Source organism: Balaenoptera acutorostrata, chromosome 3 (assembly GCF_949987535.1).
Source record: "Balaenoptera acutorostrata chromosome 3, mBalAcu1.1, whole genome shotgun sequence".
NCBI lineage: Eukaryota > Metazoa > Chordata > Mammalia > Artiodactyla > Balaenopteridae > Balaenoptera > Balaenoptera acutorostrata.
In genome coordinates this window covers 149,317,111-149,339,381 of record NC_080066.1, presented here as the reverse complement: position 1 = coordinate 149,339,381, position 22,271 = coordinate 149,317,111, and the positions used below count along the sequence as shown (strand labels likewise).

Below are 22,271 nucleotides of genomic sequence, written 5' to 3'. Positions count from 1 at the left end.
GTGTCATTCTTATGCCATCTGTACTTTTTTGTGTTTAGACTTCTCTTCCAAATTAGAGGCCAAGCAATCCATTTTAATCTTGCCACATTTTAAAAATTTATTGGCACATTATAACCAGGGTTCACTATGGAGTACGTTTTCATTCACTCACTTTTTAAAAAAGTCTATTGAGTCCCCGTCTTTTTCTTTCTCCCGCTCCCTTCAACCCCTTTTGGATAGTAGATGCCAAGAACTGAATTAATTATACTCTTCAGCTCCATAATACATTGTCCTCTTCAGTACGTGCAAGGTCCCTCTTTGGTTTTATTTTTACCTTTCATCCCTAAACCTCACCCTGTATCCTTCCCTCACAGATAATGTGTCTTTACATGTCCTTAAATATGCATTCATTTTTGTAAATAGGTAATACTGTTCTGCATGAATGTGTTTTTAAGAAGATTTTATACTATTAATATCAACATTACATTTTAAAACTCTGTTACTCTGTGTATGATTATTCAGTGCTTCTAAATTTTAATTATCTCTCAGTTACCTGTTCCCCAAAGCAGCGCTCCCCCACCTTTTTGGCACCAGGGACCGGTTTCGTGGAAGGCAATTTTTCCACAGATGGTGGGGGGGGAGGGGGGATGGTTCAGGTGGTAACGCAAGTGATGGGGAGCGGCAGATGAAGCTTTGCTCGCTTGCCCGCCGCTCACCTCCTGCTGTGCGGTCCATTTCCTAACGGACCATGGACAACTACCAGTCCACGGCCTGGGGGTTGGGGACCCCTGTCCCAAAGGATGAACACCTAAATTACCATCAGTTCCTCAATACCACAAAACATGAGGCAATTAACATATTCTTACATTACCCTTGATAGGGTTATCACATTGGTCCAAACTGAGATGCTTTTGACATTGAAGGGGACTGTTTTAATTACAGAGACAACAGGTGTATACCAAGACTCCCAGACAAATCAAGATATGTGATCCACCCTACTTATAGAAGATTTTCCTAAGACGTAGCCAATAATCAGCAGTTATATACTGGGATAGCCCTTCCCCTTCTGGTTGTTTCTAGCTGTCATCTGGTGGGTGCATGTGCTGGCCTGCATATTTTAAATACCGCCATTGCTAGAAACTACTCATGAGGGAGATGTGTGGGTCACAGGTAAGAGACATCCTTAATTTCAATAAGTTTGAGTTCCAATCCATTCTTGTCTTATTAATAGATGGGTGGACTTTTTAATCTCTCTGTCTTCCTATATTTCAAGACTTTTCACATTTGTACTTTATATTTATTCATCCTTTCTCCATCAGACTATCTAGTTTGGGGTTGTCGCAGGCACTACTAGTTTATTGACAACTACTCTTAGTGCAGCTACTCCATATAGCAACCACTACATAGTTTATAAAGGATTTTTTTCAGATTTTATGTTATTGGATGCTAACAACTACCTTTTGAGGTAGAGAGGACAGAATTTATCATCCTTATGTTACAGAAGAAGAAGCTGAGCATCAGAGATACACTGACTTGTTTTAGTCCGCATACCAGGTGAGTTATGGAGTTGAATTTGTGGCTAGGTCTTCTGACTTTAATTTACTTCTGCAAAATCTAAAAGGGACAGGAAAAAGGATAAATTTCTATTTGTTGTTGAAGCAGGGACTGTCCAGTTTAGCTTTATGTTTTCCTCAGAATATAATGCAGTGCCTGACACACAGTAAATGATCAATAATTTTTAATGAATAAGTGGACTGAGGAGTACGTAGGTATCCATGGGGCCCAGGTTTAAACTGGTAGTATTGCTACTCATTTCTTGGGCGACTCCTGTTTATTGCAGCGATGCTTCAAATTATAGATAAGTTCAGTTTGTAAATGTTGTAACCGTAGAAAGGGACTTCATGTCAGTCCAGAAGTTCTCATATTAATTGGTGTGGTTCATTTACAATTGAAGTAGCAATAAACATGGTTATAAACATGCCTATATAATGTGATGGGGGGAGTAGACTACACTTGTTTGTTTATAGAAAATTTTGGTAAGATTTTTTTCCACTCTCCTTTTTTTTTTTTAATTAATTTTTATTGGAGTATAGTTGCTTTACAATGTTGTGTTAGTTTCTACTGTACAGCAAAATGAATCAGCTATACATATACACATATCCCCTCTGTTTTGGATTTCCTTCCAATTTAGGTCACCATCCACTCTCCTTTTTTTAATCACTGTTCTGTAGCTTTAAATAACCAGTAGCAGAGTCCCTTTTCTTCCTAATTACTATATTGCATTCAGCTGCTTAACACATACTTCCTGTTCCCAGGATTCCCAGAGGCAGCTCTAGTGTTTGGTGAGGATGTTGGATTTCATTGAAAGATTTTCTCCAGATAGTTTTTTCCAGTAGTGAGAGAGGCTGGTTGGCCTCAACCACCTTGCTCAAACCTGTCACAGTCTTAAAGTTATTTCAAAGTCTTTTATAAGCAAGGTCCACCTACCTTTCCATCTGATCTAAATTAACTACCTCCCATCCCCTTTCCAATACCTCCCACCCACTATAATTCAAATTAAGAGTTTTCTGAGGGAAACCATTTAGTAACATAAAATTTTCATACCCTACCCTTTAAAGAAGTTGAAATAGTCATCTTCCAGTGGAAGTTCTTTCTATTATGCATTCTTCTTTTCATTCTCTAGCTATAGGTACACTGTATACGAGGTATGATATTTCAATTAGACATTTCCTGCTGCTTCCTTCTTTGGTCATGTGTTTCCTTAAATCATAGATCGATTCGCTAGTGCTTAGGTTAATACTGTGAGGTCCACTTATAAGCTTTCCTCTCACCTTTTTAAGTATCTGTTTTCTGTTGAAACCAGTAGAAGGCTACTGATTATGGCTATTTTTTCCAATTGTGCCGCCAGATATTTGTTTTTCAATTGTTTCCTAACTATCTCCTTTCTCTTTGCACTGTGGCTTTGAATTCTACAGTACCTGACATAAAGAAAGCCCTAGGGAAGTTCCCTTTTCTTTCATTTCTTTTTATTGCATAGCTAAAATCCCTTTATAAATGGTTTTGTAAAATGAAGTCCTTCCCACAACTTAGTGTTTGGTCCATGGAAAAATTACCTTGGTAGTCAATTTTCGTTCTTTTTTTAATTCAATTTTATTTTATTGTGGTAAGAACACTTAAATGAGATCTACTCTCAACAGATTCTTACGTGTCTATTAAGGCTGTTGTTATCTATAAGGCACAATGATGTACATCAGATTTCCATAACTTCCATCTTGCATAACTGAAATTTTATCCTTGTTTAAAATAATCACACATTGAAGTGAAGAATAGAATGGTAATTGTCGGGGGCTAGGAAAAGGGGGAAATTGGTAGTTGCTAATCAATAGGTTATCAGTTATCTATAGTGAATAAAACTTGGCAATCACTGTACCCAAGGATGTGGTTATTTGTACTTGAGGTATAAAAGGAAAGAAGAGTGAATTTGGTGATTTAGTCCTGTCATGAAGCATAAGTTACCTTTTTAGTTCCCAGGTTTTCTGCCAACGCCTACAGTACTGCCCCCTCAATTCAAACTAGAAAAAAAAAAATGAACTCCCAAGGTCATTTCTTCCAAAGCACCACCATCCACAAACTCTCCTGAAGTTAGGAGAAGTATTGAGGGGATGGTTTGTTTAAGAGTCTCTCTCCCACTAAATAAGGAACAGTTCATTTGCTGATTAGTTAAAAGCATAGCTTCTTCTAAGCAGGAAAGTCAAGATTTGGGTCCTTTGAATGCCACCAACAGAATCAAAATGAAATGTGAGCAGAAGCGCATCTTAAAAGAATCACCATTATTTTTTCACTGAGCTCAGTATAGATCTTTCTTTTTATATTCACCTAACCATGTTGATCATTGTGTTTGTATTTTTAGTCCTGCCTGGTCTGAGTGGGCAACTCGCGGTACTCTTGACCTCTGTTGGTGATACTAATCATTGACCTTGCCCATGACTAGCCACCAACTACATCACAGTCTTAACTTCCCCACCTCCTACCCCCCCCACTCTCCAACCCCCACCCTTGCCACAAGGCCTTTCCTTTCTCCTTCTCCTCATCTTCTCTAATCCCTTTCCTTCTTCTTCACCCCTATCTCCTTTACAACTCCTCCATGATTTTCTTAGGGCTGGGCTTCAACATCGTCGGTGGCACAGATCAGCAGTATGTCTCCAATGACAGTGGCATCTTCGTCAGCAGCATCAAAGAGAACGGGGCTGCAGCCCTGGATGGGCGGCTCCAGGAGGGTGATAAGATCCTCTCGGTGAGAACTGGCTTCCGCCTCCTTCACTGTCCCTGGCTCTCTAGACCCTAGTTCCTACCCCCAACTCCTTCCTTGGGAAGATTCCTGCCTGCCCTTTTGGATCAGGAAATACAGTAAGGAAAACTTGAGAATGGGTTGTTAAGATTAAAGTATAGTATGTAGTTAAAAACTATGCAGTTTAATATTTTGACAGATAACTGCATTCTCTCCAGAACACTGGGAACTAGGCTCCATGGTGAAGAGGGACTTGAAAAATACAGGGGTTAAGAAGAGAGCCATATTACTCAAAAGGCTTTGGTTAAAGGTAAATTATTGAAAAATGAGAATGGTTAGAAAGTTTTGAGCACTCTATGCCAAGCAATATGCTGAGAACTTTAAACTTATTTAATATTGTAGCAACCCTATGAAGTGGTACAATTATTATGCCTATTTTGCAGCTAAGGAAGCTGAGGCTTGGTGAGGTCAAACAGCTTGCTCAAGGTCATTCAACTAGTGTATGGCAGAGGACTTGGTCTGTGAATTTGGAACCTCTACTCTTAACCCATGTACTATATTGCCTCCTAAAAGATAAGTGAGGAGCTAGGGTTCGTTATCCTAAACAGAAAGTTACATGGTTATTTAATAATAGAGTTTATGTATGGTTCTGTATAAAAATTGAAATTAGTCTTTTCTATTAAGGGTAGAATTAGGGAACAAAAAGACATAAACCTCAATGTGAGAGAATTTATTAGACACAAGCCAAGATAAGGAGCCTTTCTTATGTGAGCCATCACCTCAGAGAGAAAATAAATTATTTGAAGGCCACTCAAGTTTTTTAAAAAGGTATGGTAGGAGATACATGTCAATGAAAAGAAAAGTAGATATCTAAAAAACTGAGCTCATTTGTCTTTAAAATTTTTAGCAAAGAGGACTTGACTTTATCAAAATAAAAGAATTATTACAAAGATCTCTACAAGATATAAAATACTACAAATATATGTACGACATTGATTCAAGATTATGTTCTAGCCAATTAAGGAAAAAGTATGTGAAAGAAGAGAGGAAGAAATGCCAGGCAAAGAAAAGGCAATAATATAAGACTGATAAGTAGAGAAAAAAAGATGACAGAGAAAGAGAAAAAGATGCAGCTTATGCAAGAGGAAAAGGCCAGCATATTCTCTATTCTATCTAGGGCTATATTCCCTGACTCCAGTTTCCCTGCCAAGAGTTTGCTCCAAAATTCAAATTCTAGATCCTATTTCTTAAGAAATATCGCCTCACCATCCTATTCCCACTGTATCCTTAAGTGAACTTGTTAGGTATTAACCATTAAATGGTTCCGTCTATTTTTGAGCTCACTTTATCTCTTTGATGTACTTAAGTACTCATTTATAATTGGCGTCTCTGTAAAATGCTGCTAAATTATTTATTAGCCTATATTCTCATTTATTCTTTATGGGATTCCCTAGTTTCCTCACATGGTTATTTTTCCATGTTGTAAAGTTTGCTCCAACTCTTTCTTTTAACTGTTGCCAGATAATCAGACTAAGAATATGTCCTTTCCTTAGTACATATCCATTTTGGGTAACAGAAGTATCATTAAGTGGTCTAGATTTCAGGTGAGTTATTATTGACTATTAATTTAATCTTTCCATTTCTCCCTAAATAATGCCCATGTTTTATCTTAATTTCAAGTTCTAAAATTAAATAACTGCATGATTTATCATGCAGTTTCTCCTTTCTCATCAAAAGTGAAATTTAATTTTTTGTGATCACTGTGGATGAATGTAAATGATTTTTAAGACCCTGTCGTATCTGACAACCATGAAGCAAAAACAGATATTACCTAGAAGAAAAGATCTGAAGTTGAGATGAGGGTTGGAGAGTCCTTACCCAAAGTTCATTTGTGTGTGTGTGTGATGGTGAGAATGCTTTAATATTTATATAGGTTATCAGAGAACCCGGGGAAATTATATTTTTGTAAAAAAATAAATTAAGCTATCTAGGTTTCTTATTTATCCTGTGTGTCTACCTAAATGAAGGGAGGTAGATAGTCAAGAATAGTCAATTCTCAGTGAACTCTACATGTTTAATGAAACTTATAACTTCAGGGTGATGTAGCTGATTATTATAGGATACAGATTAATGTTCCATTTTGACCAAACCTATTATATAACAGAATGGCATGGATTGGGCCATTAGTCAGCTGCATTTCATATTCTCTTCAAACACAATTCTTACTTTGGTGAATAAAAGAGTTGAGTAGTCATCAACATGTATTAACTATTGTATTTTATGGCCTGCAGAGCACTGTGCCAGGTGCCATGGAAAATTAAAAGAAAATGAAAGACCAGTCTGTGCTCTTAGATCAATGGGGAAGACCCACCAGAAACCCTCATCCAATCAGCTACAGAGACATTGAAATATACAGAATCCTTTAGACAAAGTACCTTTAAGGAAGAGTCTTTGTCTTCTCATCTCTATCCACAGCATGTAGGCCTGTAGCTGGCACAGAGTAAGCATCTAGTAAATTATTTGCTCTGTGAATGAATTATAACTTTTTTGGTTTGGCTTGATTAATTGGAACTAGATAATCTATTTTTTTTCTTCCTTCAACTTTAATGAAAAAAAGAGGACCCCTCCCCCCAAATTGTAATTCACTTCAAGATTTTGGGGGAAAATGAAAATATCCAGAGTATAATCTGAGGTCAGTGCTTATTAAATTGAGCCCATTCTTTCTCTATATTTTATACATCTGTATTTGTATTATCCTATAGTTAGTGCTCCAGTAACTCTTACATTATCCTAAGATAATGTTAGATTATCCTAAGGCAATCCAAAATTATTAATCATCCAAGAAAACATATTTTAACTCAGTTTACTCCTTTCCTAAGGCAAGAAATAGGAAACTCATAGATTGATAACAACCACAGTTAAAGCAAAAAATTGCATGACTCCCCATCGGTGAACTAGAACACCACAATCCCAACACGCTGAACATTCAGTTAGCAAAATTTTCTAGCATGTTGCAAATCTGTCACATCTCAAGTTTAATATAACTTACAATACCATGAGTTAAGGAAACTGAAGTAGCAAGTTTAGCAGTATTTTAAAATTTCTCAGTTGAATAGCTCTTGGTAATAAAAGTGAGGTCCAAGGAATCTGGCCGTCGCCTGGGAGCTGATTACAAATGCAGAGTCTCAGGAAGCTCCTCAGACCCAGACCCACTCAGATAAAAATCTGCATTATAACAGATCCTTGGGTAAGCCCATGAATAAAGTTTGAGAAGCACTGCTGTAGGCAAATGTCTTTCAAACATTTTGAATTATGACCCATAATAGGAAATACTCACATGCACACACACATAACAAGCAAAGTTTAACAAAATAATACCTATTTCTTCTATATATGATGCATTCTAGTTTGTTGTGTTTTCTTCTAATTTCACTTACTTAAAATTAAATACTGGTCTTGACCCACTGGATTGACTTCACTATCTTTTGGAATGGGTCAACAGACTTATATTTGAAAAATCACTACCCAGTAAATGGAAAATCACTGATGGAATCTGTGGATGCGTAGACTATGTATTAAGTAGGGTAAGTAGGCAGGGTGTGGAGAAGACTTTCAGGCAGTTAGGTTAAAGCTAACTCAAACTTCACCAGATTGCTAGGATGGGACCTAATAATTTGCACTTTTAGCAAGTTCCCAAGTTAATGCTGCTGGTCCTGGGACCATACTTTGAGAACCTCTGGTCTATATTAGTAAGGATGGTGATAAAGAGAAGTGGATTCCACATATATTTAGGGATAAAAATCTACAGAACTTGGAGGTTAGTCAGTATGAGCTGGAATCTGTAAAAACAGAGGAGGTAAATATTGGAAAGCAAATTTGGCTTTGGAGTAGAGAGATATATTGTCAATTGAGAAAGAAACCATCATTTGTTTTATGGAGCTGGTTTACCTCCAGCATACTTGGGCAAAGGATGAGAAATGGTTCTTTAAAAAAGAAATTCCCTTTGCATTTCTAAAAGCCCTCTTTTTTTTTTTTTTTTAAGCAATTAAAGTAACTGACCTCATATATTAGGATACCTTTAGAATTAACTAGGAGGGTTGAAAGGTATAATTGGCCTGTGCTCTTTTGCCTGATGTCACCCAGTGTCTTTCTTCCCTGCTGGCAAAAGGTAACTCACGTGAGGACCAAGATTACACACTGAGTCATTGGCAACTAGAGCTGCTATTAGAGTCTAGGCCTTTCAGCTTTGTGTAATATCAATAAATGTCACCCAGGCTTTGTGTAGTTATGGCTTTTGCAGAGTATACTCTGCAGCCAAACCTCAGGAAATCGTGTGGCATTTATTATACTCAAATGTTGTTCAGAGCAGTATTCAGGTACTATAGGGGTTATAATGATGAGTAGAGATCCAGCCTAAGTTATTTACAGTCCAATGTAAAGTGTTATAAGACAGCGTTCAGTTTGAGCTTTAAGATAGTTACATAGTATGGAGATTGAGGAAGTAAATCATTCACATCTAGTGCAGTTATCTAGAAAGGCCTTGTCAATGAAGTGGCACTTAACTAAATTGCTTTTTTAATGTGAATGCCACTTCAATATATAAAAATGAATAAAAATATTAACATATAAACACCGTGTGTTTTCATACAACTCTAAAATTTTTTAAACGTATAGTATAACACATAAAACTGAAACTCCAAAACCAATAAAAATTTAATTTACAACATTAATGTGATGGATAGTGATAGGCTGCAGAAATAAAATTCTTGCTTACAATGTAAATTTCTAAAGTTTAGTGTTGTTAGTGAAGGTTTGGGGGCTGGGCTGCTTGAGTTTGAATCCTAGCTTTGCTACCTCCATTCTGTATGCCCATGGACAGGTTGCATAGCCTCTCTAGTTTTATTACTTATAAAATGAGGTTCCTAACTTATAGGACTATTGTGAAGATTAAATAAGTTAGTGCATGTAAAATGGATAGACAGCTCCAGACATGATAATAAATATACAGTGATTCCTGGCTATTAAAACTGACTGCTACAGCAAAGATTATTTTGAGCTCAGTATTCCTGTCATTGAATGTCATGTAGTGACTCAGTTTTCCCACTTGCATTCATATCATTATGAAACTTGGCTCTGATATGGAGCTATGACATCTTTGGCATTTGTTGACAAGACTGCATCACTAACTTATTTGTCTGCCTCTGAGAGAAAATACCTATTTCTTTACAATGAGAAATGCAGTTACCCTATGGGCAAGTCTAGTTAAGTGAGTATTCCCACTACCATCAGCAATCTCATACCTATTCTCTCTCTACCAGGAATTAACTAGAAAACTGAGTCTGAGAATTCACTGTGATGGTTCTAGAAATTCTGAAGTTCTTTCCCTTTGACAAATCTACCCCCCAAAAAACCAAGACATAATCAGAAAGTGGCTTGGTAGCATGAAATCACAGTCTATCAACTAGAAAACCCTGTATTCATTTCTACACTGTAGGTAGCATGACTGATCATATTTAAGATCAGTCTTGGGAGATAAATAGAATTTTTTAAAAGGGAAAGGTATTCAGATGATTGGTATAGCTTGAGCACAGGTATGAAGATAAGAATATATGTTTTATGTCCCAGGATCAGTGAGTTGTGTGATTTAGCTAAAGCATAGGATATATGAAAGGGTAATGAAAGATTACACTGGAAAGGTAGGTTTCCAGTCCTTCATTTCCTGGAGGACTTTGCATACCAGAATGAGAAATCAGGCATGCACTCTTTCCTCCCCTGCTCCCAGTTTTATTTTTGTTTTTGAGCAATATAGTGGCATGAACAGAATTATACTTTAGGAAGATTGATCTGGAGACGTAATGTTTGAATAGGTTAGAATGAGGGCGGACACAGAGGAAAGTAAATTAGAGAGAAGGCGATCCCAGTAGTTCAACTAAGAGTATTCATAACCTATAAAGAGAGAGGCAATAGAAAGAAAATAACATATGAGTAATGTTATTATGTTAGACTACAGGAGTTGGCAATATATTGTATGTAAAGATTGACAGAGTAGAGAGAGTTTTTAAATATTACCAAAATTTTAGTCTGAAGGAATGGTAGTGTCAATAAGAAAGAAGTCAGGATAGTTTTGGTTTTGTGGGAAATAAAAAAGAGGCTCTGGATATGTTGAGTTGGGGTCTTAACAGAATATGCCCCAGCTGGCAGAATAGGTACCCAGCAGGAAACCGGCAAATCCAGAAGTAGAAGTAGGGATGAAAATGTGGGAGTTGTCTAGCAGATTATAGTTGAAATTGTGAAAATTCACCATGGGAGAGAAGAGGACAAAAGACTACTGATACTGAGGAATATTTACTTACCTTAAGAAGGAAGGGGGAAAAAAAAAAAAAAAAGAAGGAAGGGAAAAAAAAAAAAAAAAGAAGGAAGGAAGGGGTACAGAATAGTGCAAGAACTAAGAGATCCAAGTGTTCATAAGCTAAGACAGGAGAGAACTGCAGAAGGGAGGAGGTGGTCTGAACCCTGAAAAAGGGCTATAGGATTTGGTGGTTGGAAGTTACTGCTGACCTGCAGGGGCAGCATGTTCTTCCCTGCCACACACCCCCCCCCCCCCACCTCATATACTGAGAGCACAAGGAAATGGAGCGGATGGTGAGGAAGTGGAGACAGTGCATGAAACAGTTCTTTCAAAAAGATTGGCAAAGAAAGAAGATGGGAAGAGGGTGATGGTGGGTTCCAAGAAATACTTGTGTGTGTGTGTTTTAATAGATGAGGGTAACTTTAGTTGAGAAGGAGCAGAGAACAATAATAATTAAGGAGTCAAGAGGGTAGGTGACTGCTTAAGTTCTGTAAGGAGGCTAGAAGGAATATGATCAAGAGCACTAGCAAATGGGTTAGCCTAGATAAAGGAACTCTAATTCAGAAATAAGGGGAAAGCAGCACTAAGAGATATCAAGGAACTGAGGGGAAAGGAAAGAAAATGGAGAGAAGTGTTTGTCAGAAGTTCTCAGTATTCTCAAGAAAGATAAGGCAAAGGAATCTGCTGAGAAGAGAGATGTGATTGGAGTTGGAGTTGGATGGTAGGAAAGGTCTTGGAACAGCTACCACTGCATATTTATTAGGGAGTTCACCAGATGAGAAGGGTTGTAAGGATGCAGCAGGAGCCAGCTAGTATGCGTCTGTGGTAGAGAATGTGACTGTGTATCTTTCTCAAGGAATATTAAACGCACTGATGACAAGGAAAAGTAAATGCAATGTGTTGCCCAGGACTGGAAAGATGGCAGAAGATCATGGGGATGAGGGATTCTAATAGTTTTCCAAGTGCTTTTTTGAAATAATAGGAACTCCTAGATGTGTAAAATGCTTTGATGAGGATAAAGAGGGAATTCACAGAGGTATAGGAAGTATGAAGAAAGTAGTAATTGTTTTTTTTTTAAGAGTTTGAGATATTGGAGCTGTAGCATGCCTAATGTTGAAGTTGAAGGCTTATGCCAATTGGTGATTAGAATGGAATAGAGCTGGAATTCTTCACTTTGGAAAGGTAGACAGTTTATAAGGCCAAAGTGTTGATAGATTAATTCAAAAGGATATTGGCAGGAAATAGAGTGGAGGGACAATTTTGAACCTCTTGGAGAAGGAAAACTGTGACAAGGAAGATGAGAAGGTTGAATAAGTCAGTGACTTGATCTTCAGCTGAGGAAAGAATAGCTGGTGAGTCAAGGTAGAGGAATAATAGTGCAGATGGAGCAGTAAAAGGCCAGGGCACTTTAGTCTTCCTTCCAGGACATAAAACCCGTAGCTCTAGCTTCTACACTTACTATGACTTTGGGTAAATTACGTAGCCTTGCTAAGCTTCAGTTTTTTCATCTGTGAAAACAAGATAAAAATAGTGTCTACCTCATAGGATTATTGTGAGTACTCAATGAGATAATGTATGTAAAGCATATAGCACAGAACCTACCAAATATATTCGATGTTCTTGCTGCCGTTGCTGACATTGACATGTATAAAAGGTACGTAGATTTTGCATAAAGTAGGCTATGCTGTGTCACTGAGTGCAGCATAGAATAGATACCACTTGTGGCCAGTGTCACTCCTGACGCTGAGAAGTGTTAATACCAGAGTCCTTCACATCTCTCACCTTTAAGTAGTAGGACTCACCTTCACCAAAACATTTTAGAAGTTTGTATCATCACAGAAATACGGTTTTTAGTAAATTTGAGGAGGATAGGGATATCCATGGAATCAAGGGAAATTGTTCAAAAGAAAACAAGAACAATAGAAGGAGCTAGTAGATTTGTACCACATCAAACTAAATTGTGGAAGAGCTTCTCAGAGTTGTATTTCTAGAGCTGAAGCTGGCCATGCCAGGGATTAGACATATAAAGGATAGAGTGGTAACCTGGGAGACCATGTTAGCTGTAGGGAAGCAGGTTGATGCTCGTGGAAGACATACAAGTACAGTAACAGAATGCCAAGTGTCAAAACGGGGCAGGCAGTAGGAGGTCAGAGAAAGGAGAGATTCCTTTTGTTGTTGTTGTTTTAAACTTAGGTGCTCTTCACATGGCCCATGTAACCTCAGTTCTAGGAAAACATAGCTTCAAAAATGAAAAAAGTTACTCTGAGTTCTAAGTAACTTTACCCCTTCTTCTAGCCCTTGGAATTTGCTCTGTAGGAGTTTGTTTTTTAAATCTTTGGTCACATGAAAGTAAATCTTTGACTTATGAGAGTTCACATTCTACGTCTCTTACTACTTTTCCTTGCTGTTTTTGGCAGGTAAACGGCCAAGACCTAAAGAACCTGCTGCACCAGGATGCTGTAGACCTCTTTCGTAATGCAGGCTATGCTGTGTCCCTGAGAGTGCAGCACAGGGTAGGTGTCATTTGCTGCCACCAGGCTTTTGTAACGTTGTGAATAAATCATGTGGTGTAATTTTCAGTAGTGTGTTTGGCTTTTTTCCTTTCACTGTCATTCTTTTGAAGAACCTGTCTGGCACAGGCAGGGGTCTTCTGAGACTTCTGCTTATCGTTAAAGGAAATTTATAACGGTATGTTTGCAACCCAGGTCCTAGCTTCAAGGTAATGTGCCCTAAAGAGAAAGCTTGACAACCAAATTAAAATAAATGGGGAAAAATACAACCAGAATCAATTTTATTTCTTACTAGGGAAGGAAACATATGTCTGCCCTTGAACATTCTTATTTATGAAACTCTAAGTGCAATGATGGTGGGTTTTTTGATACCCACCATGTGCTTTTCCCTATCACCACAACGAACCCTTTTCTTATCAACTTGGGGATCCGCTTGACCAAAGCTCTAGTGCTCAAAGGGAAGCTCCAGGAAAAAGGAAATGAGATTCAGAATTCAGTCAAGTTAGCACCTATTCTACATCCATTCCTTAGTTCCTAGTGTTTTATAATTTGGATGATGAGAAGAGAAGCCTGAGTGGACATAATTCCTCCCATAGCACGAAGGACTTTGGAATGCATTTGCAACACAGTTTAATTGTACCTTTAAAGTTACTCCCTCTTGAACTGATGCTGTCTTTGCTTCATTAACTCCTGAGTGAGGCTTCAAAGGCTGAAGAGTTCAACAGGAGATCGTAAAAAATGTGGAGAGGGCAAGGCACGAAAGATATCTGAGAAAACAGCTGGGGTTGCAAGCAGAATCTCAGTGTGGTGGATTAGAAAACAGGTTGATAGGAGACATATTGGTATTCAGCTGCTTCTGCCTTGGCTCTTCTTTGTTTCGAAAGCATGGGAGAATGTATGCAATAGGTAAAGGCAAGCAAATATAGGCATACACTTTAGATAATGATTAGAGTTCTTTTTGAAGGCATGTGAGAAGTGATTTCCAAGGTTCATTTTTTAGGAAACATCCAAAATAACTCCAAACAATACAGATTCTTCTGGTCAAGGAATTGGCCTAGCTCTAAAAACCATGTCTTTCTATTGAGCGTGTTCTCTCAGGACATCTCATCAGGAAATGAATGAAAGATGTAGAGGTGGGATAGAGGATAGAAAAGGTAGTTTGTTCAGTCTTGTCTTTCAGATTGAGGGGGTCAGAGTTTCATGGATTGTAATGAGGAGATTAAATCTAACTAAAGATGGCATCGCAGTTGCTGCCAGTTACCTATTAAAAGTTAAAGTTAATCTAATTCGAAAAGACACATGTACCCCAATGTTCATTGCAGCACTATTTACAATAGCCAGGACATGGAAGCAACCTAAGTGTCCAGATGAATGGATAAAGAACATGTGGGGTGTGTGTGTGTGTGTGTGTGTGTGTGTGTGTGTGTAATGGAATATTAGCCATAAAAAAGAATGAAATATTGCCATCTGCAGCAACATGGATGGACTTAAGAGATTATCATATTAAGTGAAGTAAGTCTGACAAAGAAAGACAAATACTGTATGATATCACTTATATGTGGAATCTTAAAAAGTGATACAAATGAACTTACTTATGAAACAGAAATAGACTCATAGACATAGAAAACAAACTTATGGTTACCCAAGGGGATAGTGGGGGCAGGGGGGGAGAGATAAATTAGGAGTTTAGGATTAGCATATACACACTACTATGTATAAAATAGATAAACAAGAACCTACTGTGTAGCACAGGGAACTATATTCAATATCGTGTAATAACTATAATGGAAAAGAATCTGAAAAAGAATATGTATATAAGTGAATCGCCTTGCTGTACACCTGGAACTAACACAACATTGTAAATTAATTACACTTCAATTTTAAAAACCAGTTTAAAAAAAAGGTAATGTTAAGAAAGGCTACCTTTTACAAAATTGATTGAAATGAAGAAAGACCACCAGCCTCAAAAGGAAATGCTTAGGCAATGAAAAACTATGACTGTTAGGATATGATTTATTTTTACTTATTTACCTTTGAGTCTTTTACCTCCGTTCCATATAGGTTTCACATTTATCTTTGCCTAGTAGTACAGAATAGGGGATGCAGGACAGGACCCCACCTTCGGAAGGAGTGGGTACCTTTTGGGAATTGGAAAGTATTTCTAAATAATGGCATTGCACCTATGTTAACATTGCTCAGATCTGCTCTTATTGCACTCTGATGACTGATAATCCTTCTAGAAAGATGGACACCCCCTGCCCCTGCCCAATAATTTCCAGGCTCCATATAGGATCAACAGCCTTCACCTCATATCTTCATTTTCCTGGTATGATACACAAATAGCTTGGTGGAGACAGTACAGAAATAGAAAGAGGTTATCTCAGGGGTCCCTTTAGGTCAGTAGCACAGCAAGGTTAAATGCCTCCCCATCAGATTTATTTTGTTTCCAAAGAATTGGTGAGATTGTTGTATCAACTCAGGACAAACAGAGAGGACTCCTGTTCGATAGTGCTTGGGGTTTACAGCTTTGGGTGGTATAGAGACTGTAGACCCAGGTAATGTGTCAGCTTGGACATTTCAGTTGTGGTAAACACACATTGGTCACTAGAGTTAACATTTTTCTTCCCCTTCCAGTTACAGGTGCAGAATGGGCCTATAGGACATCATGGTGAAGGGGAGCCAAGTGGTATTCCCATAACTGTGGTGGTGGTGCCAGTGTTTGCCCTCATCGTGGTAGCAGCCTGGGCCTTCATGAGATACCGGCAACGACTTTGAAAAGCTTGCTTTCTTCTAGTGCTCCCAAAGAAGAAGATACATTTCTCTCTTTCTCTCACCCTCCTCCCCTGCCATTCTCCCATAACTTTCCCTCTCTCTACATAGCCAACACACAATTTAAAGAGACTGCTACCCAACCAGAACCTTGCTGCTCGAAATCTCTAAATCCTCATACTCTAGTGGGAGAGTAAAGGCATTGTTTGAAGGAAAGCTGAAAGAAGGACTTGCATAGAACAAATGAAGAGTTATATATTTTACTAGGACCACCAATAGAAGTTCAGCTGCAACCCAGAGAGGAAGAGGTCCAGTCTTCCCATCACCATGCGTGATTCCTTTTTTCTTACCTGGCATGTGTCAAAGATCAGCTGTAATAAGAGGAAGAAAGGATTTTTGTCTTTAATGATCTTCGTTGGGAAGTTTTTGTGGCCTTTATTTAATTTCTAACTACCTACTTGGGCACCTACTTTGTATCAAACAAAGGTGAATGAGGAGAGAATTTCTACTTTTTAAAAAAAGCAAATATATATATATATATATATATACACAGACACACACATACGTATTCATATATGATAGTATAATAGTGATGCCTTATGGAGAATTAAAGAGGTAGAAAGCAACTCTGGTTTCTGGGTTTCTGATGTAAGAATTAAGGGATAATCTTAATTGAAGAATTCGATACATAGCGGGAGTGAGAGAGTGAGCCTTAAGAGAGGATGCAACTAATTTAAAATCTTAGAACAATATTTCTTCTCATCATAGCTGCGGTGAAGTTGAGGTAAAATGCCATAATCCAGCTTCGTGCAAGTCAGTCTGTTTAAAAAACTCGGGAGTTGTAAATATAAACCTTACTAATCTCTGGGCTACCCTAGTGACTGTTTTAGTCCCTTACAGACCTGTTAAAGGATCAGCTGGAATGACTGTGGTCAGAGCTGTAACTATGGTGATGGGGCCAAACCAGCCCAGTGAAAAAACTCAGGCTGTCTACCAGTCTTTCCTGTTTCTCCTAACAGGCAAAATCTGAGAAAGGGGCTGCTCCCAGCAGGATGGGCATGAAATCAGGTCTGCTTCAATCCAGTTAAGTTGAAAGGGTTTGGATTGCTACTGTTTTTTGAGAGGTTCTGTTCATGTGGTATTGAAGGTTGGTTTTAAAGCACTAAGGAGAGCTGAACCAAGACTTAATTTTCTGACTTAAAGAAAATCATTTGCATCCTCTAAATATACTGGCTAGGCTATAGGCTTTATATAATCTTGACAGCAAGAGTATGAAGACTTTCCCTCAGGCAGTCCGTTGTGTCCGATTTTTAGCATGGATGATCTGGTAAGAATTTTATAAATGTTGATTGGACATCAGCTTTGTTATGACTTTTACAAAGAAGCAAAATACATAGCCTCCATTCCTAAAGGGTTTTTTTTTTTTTTTGGTTGGGAAAGAGAACACCTTTACACATAAAATAATATACAATTACCTCCATAGGCAGGGAAATGTAAATTAGTGTCAAATTTATATTGCAAACCAAAGGGAACGGTTACTGATAATAGAGGCACTTGAGAAAGTTCCATGGAGGAAGGGGACAAGTTAAGGACCCTTGAGGAGCTCACAGTCAAGAGAATTCATAAATAGATGAGAAGTTAAAAGTATATCATCAGGTTAAGTAATAGTTGAGAACAATAATAAAAGAAATGGTACTTTTCAGAGTATGATGCAGCTACAAAGACGTGCAGACACATTTTCTTTTTTTTTTTTTTTTTTTTTTTAGGAATTCAGAAAAAGAAAGCTGTCACGTAATGGCATCAGGCCAGAGTGGAAAGGGAAGGCTTTTAAAAATAAAAACCCCAGTTAAGACCTTGCCTCTGGGTCACCTATTGGTATAAGAAGAAACTTGCTGTAAACAATCCTAAGAGGATTTTTGCCTTCAGACCTGAACTGTTCAGTACCTCTGAGACTCACTTAGACAACTGCATTCATAGGTTCCATGGAGAAACCCTAACAGTATTCCAGTTGTGACCTCAACCAGCCCCTCTGTGGAGGCACAACCCCGGGTGCCCTCCCTGTATCTGGAGGAATGTGCGGCAGCTTCTGCAGTGGGCCTGCTTTCCTCCCAGGATTCCTTTCGGGGTTTGGACATTAACTCCTGAGAGGACCTTGAGACATACAAAAGGAAGCAAATGGCAAGCAGGAAGGAAAGCTATTTTATTTTTTGTTTGTTGGTATATGTAAATAAAAACACCTATCCTATCCCATCATTGGTAGAGGTTTTGCTTTGGTTGATAATAGGGATTCCAATGCACTTTAATAATTCAGGTTTTCTCTGGAATTAAATAGCATTTAAAGATCAATATAGTAAAGGTTTAGGCAAGTATGCTACTTCAATTATATTCTTATTTCTGATTCTCTAGAAAATTAAATTATCATAGATGAAGTATTGGAGCCCATTGTAGGTCATTACAAAATTCATCCTATTTATAGATTGAATCTAACATTTCTATCACTTTATTGATTGTAGCTAATATTCTTCCCACCTAAATTACTATGTTCAAAGTTTTAAAAATTGAATGAAAATCTTTTTTAAGACATTTACTTAAAACACTTCTCTACATTTATCATCCTATATTATACATACAATTCTAATAAGACGTTGTTTGCTTCAATCGTCTCTTTTCTTTTCCTGCCAAGTTTTAACCAATGCTATTGATTTAACTTAATCACACCATCTAGACATGTATAATAGAAAAAGGAAATTAATACCTGTTACTACATTCTGTGCCAGGTACTAAACTACACCCTGATTGGTAGCACTGTTTCTTCATGCCTCACAACTCTGAAGTCTATTGTTAAAAAGACACTAAGGAGAATAAATTGTTCTACTAAGATTACATAGGTGGTAATAATAGAATCAGGATTTAAACTCAGGACTTCAGGTGCCACCACCAATATTTCCTTACTGGCAGTGGTTCTCAAAGTGAGGTCTCTGGACAAAAACATCAGCATTACCTGGGAACTTGTTAGGAAAGCAAATTCTTGGGCTCTACCCTAGACCTACTGAATCAGAAATTGAGTAGGGCACCCAGCTATCTGTTTTAATAGTCCCTCCAGGTGACTGATGCACATTAAAGTTTGAGAATCACTGCTCTATGCCAATAGTCACCTTTTTCTCAGGTTAGAATCACCCAGAGAGCTGATAAAAATTCTGATGCCCAGGCTGCACCTAGATCAATTAAGCAGAATCTCTAGGAGTGGGAATACGGCAGCAGTAAAACAGAGTTCATCATGTAATTCCAGTGTGCAGTGTCAGAAAGAAAAAAAAAAAAACGCTCTGGCATTTAAACCTAGACACTAAATTATTGAATTACATACGTGCATTGCTCCAGCCAAAAATGAGAATTTCACTTGGGCCTTTTTGGAGCCCAGCTCTGCATTAGCTTCTGCCTCAAGTATAGATGTGGAATAAGAAGTGGAGCAGTATTTGGCTTCTGATTTGCTAAGGACTGACCAAACTCCAGCAAAATGTATTAGTGAGCGTGTCAGTGTGTGCATCTATTAAATTAAAACCAAATCATAGAACATTGGAGCTGAAAGATTCTAGGATGAATCTGTCTTAAAGATGAGAAAATCAAGGTTCAGAGACGTGAACTAACTTAACCCAGATCAAAGACTTAGTCTGTGGCAGAGGTGCCCTTTCTGTCTCATATATATGTCTTGAATGTATCCACTATATGAACATAGACAAAACTATCCTTTTTATCTCAGTCCACTTCCATCTTCTTTCTTTGGGCCTTGAATAAATATCAGAAGAACTGACTGACAGCTGAAGGGTATTGCAAGCATCATGCAGAATTGGGAGATTACAGAGTAATCTGAGAAAGACCTTGTATCAAATTCAATCAGATGAGCTCTTCTGAGACTGATTCCAATAGTTCAAAACTAGAAAAGTTGTGTTTTTTTTACATTGGACATTGTTTTTGTTGTGTAGATAAGCAATTTTTAAAATATTTTTTTAAATGAAACAACATAAGGTTCTCAACTATGTGGGGGAGTAGAGTTCATGTAATTTCATGTGAAGCCAATAAAGATTTTATTCTAATCTATTTTAGTTGAAATTTATCTTTGGACAGATGAGAGTTCTTTTCTTCATTCAACAAATGAGTGCCTACTATGTGCTAGGTGCTGAAAATACAAATATAAATTAAATATGGTCACTCTAAGCTGAAATAGCTCATCATCTGAAAGTGGGGGAGTGTTTGTTGGTGATCTTGATGTTAAAGTATTTTTCTGATATCACCTAGAAATAGTAGATTGAGTTGTGAAGCTCTTTACCTCTCATTTATAATAGGTTTACAGTTGGTTGCTATCCTGGGGTAAGCCCCTTTTGCTGTTTCTCTTTTTATCTGCAAATCTTTTTGAGACAAGCACTCACATCCAAAAGGGCAATTGCTATCAAAAGGAAGACAGTATTTTAAGGAATTCTATTCTGATCAGAACCAAGTTCTTAACAGCCATAGTCTCTTGCCTGATGTTGACATTTATAGAGAGACTCCAAAGCACTTGATCTGCTTACCTGATATACTTGATGATACTGTAATAACCTATATGATAAGAAAGCATTGTTGTGTCTAAAGAATCAAATTATAGCAACCACTAGGTCTTGTTTCTAAATGTTTTCCTTACTGTTCATATTCTCTTTTTGCAGGGGAAAAGGGGAAAGGGAGAGAGCTGAAATGTGGTTTCAAATGCAAGTCAATCATTAACAGAGTCATTTACAAAAGAACTTTGTATTTACTGTAATCATTAAATTGCTTGACCAGTCACAGGAAAATGGGTGATCCTTCTTCCTAGTTTGCAGATTTGCAAATGGAATCACAAAATAGAATCCCATTTTAATTCTGTATCGGCAATGCTGATTTGAATATGAGTTTCTTATTACTGTTTTTGACGTTGAACATTGTTTTTATTGTGTAAAATACATGCACATTTTACCCCCAAGACATGTTAGTCTTTATAAGATTATTTTCCTTATGAACCTTATTTTATTTTGCTTCCTTTCTACTTTGATCCTAACGTCATATTGCATGCCTGGATCTAAACAGCAGTCAGTTTCTCAGATCAAATAGATGCCCTATAGCAACTTGGAAGACATATGGACATAAAACCATATTTTCTAAGGAATACCATTATAAATTAAATATGTTAATGATGCCATCAAAACAGATGATAATCTCTCTTAAGCTTTGCTATTTGATACCAGATACAGTACATGAAATAATAGTGTATCTAACTGTGCCTAACTTAGTATTGGCATTCAACAAAAACTTGTTGCATTTGTCAGTAAATCTTTACAATCTTTTCCACCTTATTTTGGGGATTGTTGAATAAATATCTCCTTATTTAACCACCAACTTCCTAGGGTAACACTCTGACAAAGCAATGGAAAGAGAAAAAGAAATCTAAATGATCAATTGGAGGCTTAGCTTTGACATAGAAGATTAGGAGATAAGGGCTCTTATCATGTACTGCTAATAATAATTGGCTAACAATTATTAAGCTCTCATGGATTTATTTCAATCTTAATCTTATTTTAGCTACTGTGCTAAGCCCTTTACATGTGTTTATTTAAGCCTCACAGCAACTCTATAACTGCTGCTATTATCCCAATTTTACAGATGAGATAAGCAAGACATAGATTAATTTGCCTAAATTACACAGCTATTAAGTGCCAGAGCTGGGATTTAAACTCAGGCAGTTTAGCTCCAGAACCTACATATATAACCATGACACTATGCTGTCTCTACTCTCCATGGTTCCAGGCACTACATTGGGCCACCCTTTTCCATAAGTTATAAATGTCAGTGAATTCTCACAACTATGCAAGTCACTATCAATAATTCTATTTTTATAGATAGGGTAACTCAAGGCTTAAAGAAGTTAATAACTTGCTCAAGATACATTGCTAATTAGTGCCAGACGTGGGAATTCCCTTCAAGCCAGTGAGGAGTCTATTTCTTTTCCATCATTCCAGGAAATTAAAGTTTATTAATTATACTGAATTTGGTTCAACCATGCTAGCATAGCCTTCCATTACGGATAATAGGGAATTGACTGCATTAGGTTAAATGTTCTACAACAATAGCAGTAGTAGTACCATTCGTTTTATACAAAGTTTGAAAGCAATTACCAACATTTGCTATCTGACTTGTCTTCCCTCCATCCCCCAAAACCTTACAAGATACATAGAAGACAGAAAAGGGTTTGTGCCACAGGATGTGAAAGGACTTGTCAGAACTGAATATTGACTTTTGCCCAAGTTACCTTGTATATAGCTGACTCTGATATGAAAAGTCATTATTGCTGCATCATATGACTTAAGCAAAG

The 22,271-nt window shown here is 37.5% G+C and overlaps 1 protein-coding gene across 3 annotated transcripts in view; it reads left to right on the top strand.

Annotated features, from left to right (window-relative positions):
- SYNJ2BP (synaptojanin 2 binding protein) overlaps positions 1-20,006 on the top strand; it is an 87,891-nt gene extending 67,885 nt beyond the window's left edge. For 2 of the 3 annotated variants that reach the window (XM_057542419.1, XM_057542418.1), the window contains exons 4-8: positions 4,137-4,273; positions 4,467-4,577; positions 13,034-13,129; positions 15,761-16,381; positions 17,662-20,006. In XM_057542419.1, the coding sequence (XP_057398402.1) occupies positions 4,137-4,273; positions 4,467-4,577; positions 13,034-13,129; positions 15,761-15,901 (485 nt within the window). In that variant the 3' untranslated portion in view covers positions 15,902-16,381; positions 17,662-20,006. The remainder of the gene's footprint in view (positions 1-4,136; positions 4,274-4,466; positions 4,578-13,033; positions 13,130-15,760; positions 16,382-17,661) is intronic. The other variant, XM_057542420.1, reaches the window with a different exon arrangement.
- Positions 20,007-22,271: the final 2,265 nt, after the last annotated feature.